The sequence below is a fragment of the Saccopteryx bilineata genome, chromosome 2 (assembly GCF_036850765.1).
Source record: "Saccopteryx bilineata isolate mSacBil1 chromosome 2, mSacBil1_pri_phased_curated, whole genome shotgun sequence".
NCBI lineage: Eukaryota > Metazoa > Chordata > Mammalia > Chiroptera > Emballonuridae > Saccopteryx > Saccopteryx bilineata.
In genome coordinates, this window is record NC_089491.1 from 35,799,899 (window position 1) to 35,811,860 (window position 11,962).

At 54.5% G+C, this 11,962-nt stretch overlaps 1 protein-coding gene across 1 annotated transcript in view; it reads left to right on the forward strand.

The window, feature by feature from the left end:
• The window catches only part of SHB (SH2 domain containing adaptor protein B), a 130,733-nt gene extending 119,791 nt beyond the window's left edge, over positions 1 to 10,942 (forward strand). Inside the window, exon 6 of the mRNA XM_066256701.1 lies at positions 10,110 to 10,942. Within this exon, the coding sequence (XP_066112798.1) occupies positions 10,110 to 10,293 (184 nt within the window). The 3' untranslated portion in view covers positions 10,294 to 10,942. The remainder of the gene's footprint in view (positions 1 to 10,109) is intronic.
• The last annotated feature ends 1,020 nt before the right edge of the window (positions 10,943 to 11,962 follow it).

Here is an 11,962-nt window from a genome sequence, read left to right on the forward strand (position 1 = left end):
CAGAAGGAACAAAGGTGGCCTGCAAGAACCAAGGCTCAGAGCTGGGGCTACCATCACTAAGCTGCAAAAGTCCCATTTCAGCTCAGAATGTGGAAGGACTCCCGTGGGCAGAGCCATCCAAGGTTGGAAGGGGTTGTGTGTGTTGGGGAGTAAGTTCCCCATCACTGGAAGTAAGCAACAAAAGCTGGATGCTAAATTTTGTGACTATTACAAGAGTTTCCATCATCAGAATTAGAATGGTGGATACTTCAATGTCCGTAAGAATCTCTTGGAGAGCATATTAAAAGCAAATTCCGGTTCCAAAAAGGCCTAGGAGCCACAGGCTTGACAAGTCCCCAGGATCTCTGATGTGAGCATCTGGGGCACATTTGAAGAGACTGTTTTTGAGTGACCTGCACTCCTTTTCCAGCCCTGGAACGCTGGGGTGTCTGTAATGGTGAGTCCTTCTGTTAAATATCTAAATAGTAAGTGATCCTTCCTCCTCATGTGGTGTGAGCATCCCCCATGTGCCGGGCTTCAAAGGTTTGAGGACTGCGGGACATCGATAGTCATCTACTCTTGTCCCTTCATTGTATAGATGAGGACACTGAGGCCCAAGAGGGCAGGAGCAAGGGCCAGGCTAGGTCCCCAAAGTCCAGTTTGGAGCTCTTTTCCCTGGCTTTCAGTGGACTTTAGGGAACATCGTAAACTGCTCCCTGTTTCACGGATGAAGAAACTGAGGCTTAGATCCCAAGAATTGTTTGGAGTCTTTCCTCTGAGGACACTGTCATTCCTTTACAAAAGACCCTCAGCCGGGGCCTCTGCGCTGCTTACAGTCAGCTGTATGCCTTGGAAATTCCAGGGAGGAGGACACTCCTCGGGTTAGAGGCAGGGCTGCCGAGCAGGTAGAGCTGTTGCTAACTGCAGTTTTTAAAGTGCCCCCTGGATTTCCCTTCTTTACTGTTTTTGTTTGTTTAAGTAAAACTGTAAGTTGGGTCAGGTGCTTTGTGGGTGAGTCCCCTTCCTTGCTGTGCTAATGAATGCCCTGGGCCAGTTGGCAGGGAGGGTCATAAGGGTACATGTGCTTTAAGGCTAAGGATGGTAATTGGGGCATTGCTTCCCTCCCCCTCTCTGCACAGCACCTTCATCCCCACCCTCCACCTGTCCCTCTGTGCCGACTGGAGCATACAGATAATACAGGTGGTGCCTGAGATTCCCTTCCACTGATGACACGAGAGCGTGTGGGGGTGTCTGGCCATGATTCACTGCAGAATGGGAGCAAACCTCCACCTCTCTGGCTCTCAGTGTCATCTGTAAAGTGAGGACAGGGAATCAAATGGTCTCAAAAGCCTCTGCTTACTGTTTTGTTTCCCTCAGAAATGTTGAATATAGAGCAAACACACAGTAGGCCCTTCATAAATGTCATAAAGCACCTATGACCGGTATATTTTAATTAAAAAGAACTCTTTGTTCATCATTTTTGTCTTCACGTGGACCCCCTGTGTAACAGTGTGCTCTCTAGAGTGTCTGCAGTACTGCTTGATGTTAGGGGAACTTGATCACAGGGAAGTAAACACCCTGCCCATTGTCACCCGGCAACAGCACTGGGGCCAGACCCCAGGCTTCCGACTCCAGCCAGGCGGACTGCCCAGCTGGAGGAGCTGGTCCTGCAGCCAAGAGGCTGCCTGGCCGTCTGTGGCTTCTGGGATGCCAGCGTGGCCGTGAAGGACAGACCAGACAGACGGGGAGATAACGCTCAGTGCTCACCCTGGGCAGCAGAGCCGGCAAGACAAACCAGATGGGCAGCAACTTGTATGCAGGCTCCTGCAGAGCGGCAGGGTGGGTGGGGGCGGAGCCACGTCAGAACCCCCAGCCTCAGCACTGGCCATACCTGCTCATGCCTGTTCATCCCAGACCTCCGTCAGCCCTAAGGGCAGGTGCTGAAAGCTCTGTTACACAGGTGAGGAAACAGGCAATGCTCACAGTGGCAAGGGAGAAACTCAGACCCAGACCTAGGTCCCCCAGGTCCACAGGTGGTGGTTCTTTGCCCTCGTGTCTTTCAGAGCTGTGCTGCTGCCGCACCCAGGAGTGCTCCCCTTTTTCTGCTCCCAGCGTCGCTGGGGTTGACCCCAGTTTTCTATCTCCCTTTTGCCTACAAAAGCCATTGTGCCCCTCAGAGTCCTCTCCTCAGCAGCTGGTGCTCGCCGCCAGCATGCCTTTGCCCAGCAGGTGTGGCATGTGGCCCCCATCTGCCGGTTGGGAGGTGGGATGGGGTCGGTCCTTGGGAACAGCCTGGAGCACTTTGCAGCCAAGCTGTTTGGCAAATTCTGTGTTGTGTCGTAAACCCTTAAATAATTAGCCAGATGACCCAGCTATTATCAAGTGTCCACTCTGCCTTCACATGGAAGGTCTCACCTCTCATAGCTACTGTGAGGGCGGACTCTTGGCCTTTCCAGTGCATCGATGAAGGTGAGGCACTGGCAACTTGTGAGGGGTGTGGCTTTCATCTCGGCACTACTGAAATTGGGGCCAGGTTGCACTGGGGGCGGTCCCATGCATAGTTAGCAACATCCCTGGCTGCCTTCTAAATACCAGCAGTACCACGTTTCCAGACACTGCCCCATATCCCCAGGAGAGGTGTAAACTTGCCCTGGTTGAGAGCCAGTGCTCCCAGGAGAGCAGGGCTGGGAAGGGCTCCTGCTATAGAAAGAGGGCCACCCTAGGCCTGAGTGCATTCTGTCCATCCCATCGGCACCGGCCTTAGGAAGCCTGCTTTTGTCATCATGGTGTCCCCAAACCTGGGATCCACTGTGCCCAGGGCTGTCCCACCTTCCTCCCTGCGTAAGGATTAGCCATCCTGCCCTGCCTTGGTCCTCCTGGATGATGCTCGGGTGGCCCCCACCTCTTGGAATGTCCCTCATTGGCTTGAGAACTTCAGTGCTAGAGAGGACCCCTTCACCTTTCCCAGAAGGGCAACACCGAGGGCCCAGGGAGAGGGGACTTGCTCAGCCAGTGACATCAGGGTTTGAACCCAGGTGTCTAACTTCAGTCCAGCTGTCACCACCAGCTCACGTGTCCCAAACATAAAAGGGCCTTTGTTCCTGGAGAAGTCCTCAGTCAGAGGTAAAAAGGGATGGGGGACCACTCCAGAGCCTCTTTCCACTTCCTGAAGCTCTGACATTACCCCCCACCTTTATCTCACCCCTCTCCATATAGTTTCATGTACAGCTGGCTGACCTACAAGCATCAGTATCCTCCCATTTACACACCTCTGGTAATGGGAAGCTCACTCTTTACACTGTCAGCCTTGATCATTAAAATCCTTCTGCTTGACACTTTGTTAGTCTTCTGAAAAGATTGCCCCGAATGGGTTCATCTTGACCGACTGCTGCTTTGTGTGGCACAGAGCAGGCCTTATGCCTCCCCACACTTGTGAGGGTTATCCGCCCACTCTCCTGCCTGGAGACGGCTTTTTGTCATGATTTACTGGAGGCGCTCATCCTGGGCCGCCAACTTGGAGCGTGAGAAATGCCCAGGTGTCTCGGGAAGGCTAATCACTGCCGATGCATTTATTCTAAGTCTAATTATTTGCTTGTACATCAAATCATTTGGCTCAGTGGCATTTACATTTAGACCTTTGTTTGCAATAACCTAGCTTATGTGTCTTTGGCTTGTCACTACGACCAGGCGGTTTCAGAAGGGGGGGAGGTGCTGTTATTTGCTGTGTGACCACATAAGCTCCCTTGACTCCTAGAACCTCTCGGCTAGAAGGGGCCTCCGTGCCCCCACCCCACACACTGCACAGTTGGAGAGAACCCGGTCACATCACTAGAACTGCTCCCGTGCTGGTCCCCTGACCCCAGTGTCCTCTCACTGTGACCTGGGCACATTGCTTCTCCCTCTGGCCCTTAGTCTTCTCATCTGTGCAGTGGGCATCTTGCAGATAATGCCAACGCTGCCTGTTTCTTTGTGAAGCCCCAGGTGGGTCCAGGTGTGGACCGAAGGCAGCAGTGGCTGTCATTGTCCACCTTTGTGTTTCAGGCTTCCAGGCCCTGTGCCGGAAGTTCACAGCACTCAGCAAGCCCTCGGGAGATGTCCATCGGGTATCTGTCCCCTGCTGGCGCCCCTCACTTGAGATCTGGGCGTTTCTCTCGGGCGTGGGGCACTCCTCAGAGCAGGCTTCTCTGCAGGCGCGGAGTGGCTCCGGACTGGCTGCCCCTTGCTCACAGGTATGGCAAGGAGAGCTTCTCTACAGACCCAGCAAAATATCCCGTCTCCTTGGACGTCAAGGAGATGGGAGGGCAGTAGGCTGTCTGCTTCCCAGAGCCATCTGCCTGCAGAGGCAGCATTGCCAGCCGTGGGGTGGGGTTATGGCAGGAACTACCTGTTTTTTAGGCCTCTGTGTGGCCACAGAGGTAAGAGGTATCTTACCATGGTCACCCTCCAGACCATCTTCCTCCGGAAGCTCCTTCACCCGTCACAGCAGATCAGTGTCAGAGCCAGGCCCAGAACATATCCCTCTCCCCACCTATTCATTTCGTGTCAGCAGGACTTGAGTGCAGGCCCAGGGGGACAGAAGGGCCCGGTGGGCTGGCCTTGTGCCCTCTCCATGCTGAGCGCAGGGCGGTGTTCCCAGGGCGCTGAGGGTGAGCACCAGTGGCTCCTGTAGTGTGCATGGGTGTCAGGAGACCGGTGACAGCTCTCTCCTCTGAGAAGCATTCTGCAGCCATTGTTGAGTGCATTTCAAATGTACAGTTTCCTTCAGTCTGCGCTCATGATCCGGCCCCAGGAATCTTTGAGCAATGTAAGATTCATAAGTTTAATTAAAATGACTCCACAAGAGGAGGTTCATTTAGACCCCAAAGTGCATCCATTTAGAGAGCTGCCGGGCCGCAGAGTGGGCCGGGCCGGGGCCAGGCCCGCAGGAAGAGCCTGGCTTTGGGAGGAACCTGTCTCACGTCCATGTTCTGTGTGTTTAGGCCTGGGCAGAGGGCATCAGCCAGCTCCCTGGCCCATGAATGAATTCTTTTAGAATCCCAAGGAAAGAGAGAGGTTTGACTCATTCTCCCCAGTGGCCCCCTTCAGGCAAGACCTCTGTGATTGGAGAGGTACTGCCTCTGGACCCCTTGCAGGTGTGACCATGGCTGTCCCTCACTAAGCTTGCGCTGCAGAACCTTGGTGAGTCGCCCTGGGACCAGTGCTGACCAGACAAAGCAGGACTGTGTCTGGCCTCAGAGGTGGCAGCTTCTACCCTGGCTAGGCCACACTAGGGGACAGGGTGGAGTGGTCACCAGCCTGCCCTTGGGAGCTCACAACCCAGAGTGGAACCTCCCTCAGCCTCAGTGTCCCTATCTATAAAGAGTGATAGCTACACCAACTTCACGACGTCGCTGGGCTTAAATCAGGTACCACGTGGCAACAGCTCAGCTTGATGCCAGTGGCTGTCATTCCTCCTGCAGTGGTGGGGAGCCTGGGGACAACGTTCTGGTGCCTCTGGGTCAACAGGGCATCTCCCCAGATGCCTTTCAACAGAGGTGACCAGAGCGTGCCTCTGTGTGGATTCCTGTCACTGGGTCCGACACGCTAGTCCCAGAGGGCAATTTCCTCCCCTTCTCCCACATAAATATTATATGCAAGTATTTTTAAGTCATTTCATCATAAAAAGAAGCAATTTAACATAACTATTACCCAGGATTTTTCATGAAATATGCATCAAGCAATTAGGTCTAAAAGCAAGAGGTGAGGCCTCGCACCCTGCTCAGGCCGGCAGCTGCGGGCTGAGTGATGTTTTATTAAAGCCCGTGATTATGAGACGAGGTGGGGCCTGTTATTAGGCCTGGCGCACCAGGCATGTTTGATAATCCTGGTGATGAGGAGGTGCTTTTTATGATGATAATGAGAGATCTGAACACAGTGACAGCCCCAGCACCCCCAGCCTCCGCGAGCCTTACAAGACTCATTAGACAGGTCACCCATTGGAGACATCCCTAATTGTGACTTTGCTCTCACAAGATGTCCTATCAAAGGAGACAGGGCTGATGCAGGAGCTTGGCAGGCAGCAGCAGCCTGTCTGAACTCCCCAGGGACCGACACCCTACCAGAAGCAGTGACAGGGAGGTGGGGTGGCTAGGTTCTGACTGTAGCGAAGCCCACCTTGCTCGTGTGTTGGACCACAGTGTTGTTCTCTCTGAACTCGGCGTCCAGGAGGGTGAGAGGAGAGGCTCCCCAGGCTGCTTCTGGTGCCAGAAGCACTCTGTCCAGAGCACCCCTGTGCATGCTGGTTATCTGGTACACCTTCTGTTCTCCCCATTTTGGTTTTTTCTCTTCTCATGCTTGAGCTCTTCTGTGTAGACTTGGGAGTCATTAAAGCCATCCCTGGCAGCTGTTTTTAAATATCCAACTGTTGTTAGGTGGCATCTCATGGTGACCTTATGACTGATCAGGATATGTTATTACAACACATTTCTTGGGTGTGTTTTGACAAGACTTTACCTGACCTTTGCATGAGTCCGGGTTAACAGATTGTCTCATAAAGACAGGCTGCTCACCTCTCGGAAGCTGCCAACCCCGTGTGATAGGTCACCACCCTGCCTCCGTGGCTGGGGCTCTGCTGGTCAGGACATGCCATCCCCAATCCCTGGGGTGGCCTCTCACTGCCAGCCCGTGCTGCCTCTGACCACCATCAGCTCTGCAGCGTCGGCGCATCGGGGACTGAGGCTCAGGGTTGAGCAGTCAGTTGGTCAGGATCTAATGCCTCTGGCTTACCCTGCTGCCTGGCCTCATGCGGAGACTGAGGACTGGGTAGGGTCCTGTCCTGGAGCGGGACGATGCTAAGGGCAGGAGCGTGGGCTCTGGGACAGGCTGTCCAGCGAGGGAAGCCGCAGCAGCACTGCTGATCGCTGTGTGGCCTTTGGTCAGCCACCTCCCCGCTGAGCCTCTGGGCTCAGCACACAGCCTGGCTCACAGGAAGTGGCCAGGAAACGTCGGCCCTGAGGCTGTCTGGGCAGGTGCCCGGGGAGAGCAGCAGTGGAGGAGGTGCGAGTCTGCCTCCAGGCCCCTTCCTGCAGGGAGCCCTCACAGAGTAGGCAGCAGACTGTGCTTATACACATGGAATCCAGGACTCTAGGCCCAGAAGTACCCTCAGAGGCCATCCAGTTAGCCTCCCCGGGGATCCAGTGGGGACAGGGACAGAGCCCAGCCCTGTCCAGCGGCCAGAGGACCGCAGGGTGCAGTGCTGGCGCCCAGGAGGAGCGTTCCTGCAGCGGGTCTCCACTGTGAGGGCTAGCTCTTCAGCTTTCTACCTCTGCCAGGGAATGCCAGGCCCTGGGGTCAGACTGAGGGCTCAGACGGCCTGAGTTCTCTGCCTTGGTCTCTGAACTTCATGACTGACCTGCCCCTTGGTACGGCCTGGCCCGGTTACAGGTCAGCATGTCCTGAAGTACGAGTGTCAGAGGAAGAAACAGTAAGGCCTGGAGAGTCAGGAGGGACGCACGGCTGCCCGCCTCGCACACCTGTGTCTGTTGAGGTGGGACATCAGTGAGGCATTTCTAATTCCTGGCGGCCGTTTGGAGCCTGTGCCTGGGAACGGGGGGCTGCTGCTTCTACCACTGCCTCTGTCTGCCATTGCCACCTTCCTGGCCCTCTTCCCTTGATGGATGTTTTAATAACAACATGTGTGAAAATGTCCTGTTAACCCATCTGAGTTACTTTCCTGAATCTCCTTAAAAATTAAATCACCTCTCCCTGCAACTTCATCCCTGGAGTCAGCAGAGCTTTGGCTTCAGACTGCTCATGGCCAGCTGCTGTGATCTTGTCTGACACACCCCACACCTTGCACCCCCAGCTGGAGAGCTGTGAGAGTCATGGTCTGGCCCCCAAAGCGTGGGTCCACTCAACTCAGAAAGGGCGGGATGTGCTCAAGGCCGCGCCCCTCCCTGCCTGAGTCTGCACTCACCTGTGGCTTCAGCCCCTGCTCTCCCCACACCCACTCCGAGTGACCTCTGAGAGCACAAAGCTTTGTTAACTATTCCCAGTTTCCTTACCTTCATTCAAGCAAGTACAGCCCTTCCCAGGCCGGCAGAGGTCTGCGATCTCTCCCGTGTGGTGGGTGGCCGAGGCTTCGCTCAGACGGGGCTATACATTTTTCATTTCACGCACACACCAGTTCCGTTCTAACAGCCTAAGCAAGTGCGCCTCTGCTTCTCAGATTTGTCGAGGCAATTCTCCAATGAAATGACCCTTCACTGAGGAGCAGAACTTGCCACAGGCTCTGTAATTAGAACATTGTCAGCCTTAAAAAATCTTGATTTAAATTTCAGTTCTTTACAGGAATTATTCTCTCTTGAAACATAATTGCTCTCCAAATGATTTCCTTTAAGCCGAGGGTGACATCTCTAAATACATTATTACGAGCAGATGTATTGCTCAGTGCCTGCACTTCATTAAGCATTTGCTCTGCCCATTTGAAAACGGTCCTGGAGTCCACATTGATGTGTTAATAGAACAGGGGCGGTAAGTGAGGGAGCCCAGGCTGGACTAGAAGAGATGTGTGTAAGCCCCCAGTGCTCCCAGGGGAGCAGCCAAAGCTAGAAGAGCCGGGGCTTAGACGGGAAATCTGTGTCCACACGGAGCCCTCAGCTAGGGTTGGCCTCGGTCCCCTGGAAGCCAGGCCTTTCGGGGCCTGCTCACAAGGTATCGTGTCCAGGGACAATAACTTTGGAGAAGACAACAGCAGGTCAGAGCCCCAGCTTTTTCACTAAGTAACAAACACTCAGTATATTGGACTGTGCTTTGAAAACCACACCATCCATAGTGTGGCAGCCAAATCATAGGGCCAGGCTTGGAACTGAGTGGGCAGGAAAAGGGCACCCCAGGCAAAGGCAGGTTGATAGGAGGGTGAGTGATTCGATGTGGCCAGAGCCCTGGGTGGGAGGTGGGAGAGGTCCCCCAGGGCCAGGCGGGAAGCAGCATGGCCCTTGCTGTCCTGAGCTGCACCCCACCCAGCATGCTGGTGCAGCTGGCATGCTGCAGGGATCATGGGGCACAGGGCTCTGTTCTGATCTCCAAGGAACCAGCCCACTGCCCTTTCAGCAGACGGTGGGCATGGTGGACACAGACCCTGCTCTATGGAGCTCTTGGGAATTGGGAAGATTGATAAGTGATTATAATATAAGAAGGCAAGTACTAATGGAGGCATGCTCCCCATCTTGTGCTGATCCTCCAAGCAGTCAGAGGAAGGAAGGGGTCTGCCTGTGGGAGCCTGGAAGACTTCCTGGCAGAGGAAATACTCAGGCTGGGCCTTGGAGAAAGAGGCAGGGTTTACTGAGCAGAGGGAGGAAGAGAGGAGAGTTCCCACCCAGGGGCAGCCCTGAGAGAGAGCACACATCCTCCCCTTATTGCATTGGCTAAAATTAATCACATGGGTTCAGGCGCTACAAGGGAGGCTGGGAAATGCAGTCCCTGCTCCGCAGCCCCTTCCCAGTAACAGTTCCATACTCTACTGCTCACAAAAATTAGGGGATATTCTATTGCTTCATATTTGTTTTGAAATATCCTCTAATTTTTGCCAGCAGTATATATTGAAGGGCAAGCGTCAGTCTTTAGGAAATGGCTTGCCTGTGATCCCTGACACATTGTGTCCTCTCCTGTAAACTGGGGGTAATGACCCCTGCCCTGCTCACTTGTCAGGGCATCAGGGACTTACACTTTGCACTTCCAGGCAAGGCTTAAACACTTGACTGCAGGAGTACCAGGAAGAGGGACCGAGGTCTGGAGGGCAGAGACACCTGCAGCAGTGTTTGCTGCTGGTCTGGTCTGATGTGGGGCTGGGGGGCCCCTAAATGCAGCCGCATTTTGGCTGGGCCTGAGTTTTGGTCCTGGCGGCTGCTTCACGGCTGGGCTCTCTTCTCCCGGGCAGCCAGGAATCCTTGCACCTTAGCAGGAATTTGGCTAGAGGGCTAGTTCTCCGGGGTAATGAGCATGAGTACATGACATGTCCTTGTTCAGAGCAGAACTGAGTGGCTCTTTAGAGATTCTTTCCTGTTCCTCAGCACCTGTCCCCTCCTGAGCACATGGCTGCCTTGGCCTTTGTCATCCTGCAGATCCGAATAATCTCTTTGTTTTGTTCACAGGAGCAACCAGGGTTTTATGCACATGAAACTGGCCAAAACCAAAGAGAAATACATTCTGGGTCAGAACAGCCCCCCATTCGACAGCGTCCCGGAAGTCATCCACTACTACACCACCAGAAAGCTGCCCATCAAAGGGGCTGAGCACCTGTCCCTCCTCTACCCGGTGGCTGTGCGGACCCTGTGAGCGGACCGGCCTCGCCCTGCTCTGTGACAGGGCCCAGACTCGGAGGAGCCGGAGCCCCCGCCCACCTGCCTGGCCGCTGTGGCCAGCGGAGTCCAGTTCACGTCGTGTGTATGGTACTAGCACACCACTGCATGTCTCAAGAATGCTGTCGCCACCATGGGGGCTGGAAAAGTCCTGGATAAAGACAGAGGGATGGCCAGCAAGCCACCCCAGCCCCCACCCCCACCCCCTCCTTGAGTTTCTGTGAATTAAAATATTTGCAAATCCAAAGAGATGCCTTCCAGAATGAACAAAGGAGAGCAGCTCAGGGGCGAGGGCGGGTGGGAGCTCCCCATTGCCGCTCTTTGTTCTCTGGCTGTCAGGAATTCACACCTGTGCGTGGGGCACAGTTTTCCCACCAGCGCCCCAGTGGCGCTGGGAGCCAAATGCTGGTGCTCTGAGAGCCCAGAGAGCCCCTGGCGTTCTGCCTCCCCTCTGGTGTATGTGTGAGTGTGAGCCCAGGACGCTGGCACACACAGATGTGAGTAAGCCCACTAATCCACTTTTAGTCACTCAGTAATCATTAGATCTTTAAGGAATCGTTGTGCGGTCAAAAAGAGGATTCAATTATTTATGAATAGGGTGTGTAAATAAAATAGTCATTTAATATATATTCTTTTCCCTTTTTCTTGTATGTGGTGGGAAGGAGGGAGGGAGGCAGAGCCCAGCGCAGGGCCCAGGCGGGTGGTGGGGCAGGGAAGGTGTCCTGAGAGTCAGCTCCAGCAAATGACCCACCAACCAGGCTCTCCCTTCGGCCACAGCAGCACAGTGATGGCAAGTCTGTGTCCACCCCTCAGATGCACAGCGCCCAGCAGTCTACAAAGGACTCTCCCCACTATTTGGGTCATTCCTGCCTCTGAGGCTTTAACACGTGGGGAGAGGGAGGCTGAGAGAGGGAAAGTAACTTGCCCAAGATCACACAGTTCATAGGGGCCTCTGGAGCCCAGAATGGCAGACTCTGGCCAGTGCTTTGGCTCTACATGGCCTCGCTGTCGTCCTGCTCCTGGGGGAAGGCTAATCCTGACCTCATGGGATGGGGAGTCCCATTGGTCACCCACAGTGCTTTACACAGATAACACCCACCCCACACAGACTCCCCTCCGCCTTGTCCCGTCCTTGACGGCAGCAGGACTGCCCACACGTTCAGGGCAGACCCTCAGAGGGCTGTGAGCCGCTGCGGTTCAGTTCCCCGCCACACTGACTGCATGTGGATGGAAGAAACAGGAGGATCCCACCCAGCAGCCTGAAAGGTTTGGCTTCCATCCACTAAAGGAGGCCCACGGGATCCAGCTATGATTTGACTTTCTAGCTTCAGTGCCCTCAGCAAGCACACGTCGTCCTGCCTGCCCAGCGGGTCCGCGTGGAGTGGGAGTTTGGTGGCTTGTCCCAGCATGAGGGGCCGAGTTTGAAGATCACCGGCCGGTCTAGACATTCAGCACTGCCAGGGCTTCAGAGATATTTTAAGCTTACTCTTCAGATGTGGAAACAGGTCCAGTGAAGGACAAGGACTTGCCGTGGTCACTGGTCAAGCCGGGGCAGAGTGGGACTAAAAGCTGTTTCTTTAGATGGCTACCATGGATTTCAGTGATGTGTGGCCAAAGCTGGGTCCTTGGCTACCAGTCTTTCTGCC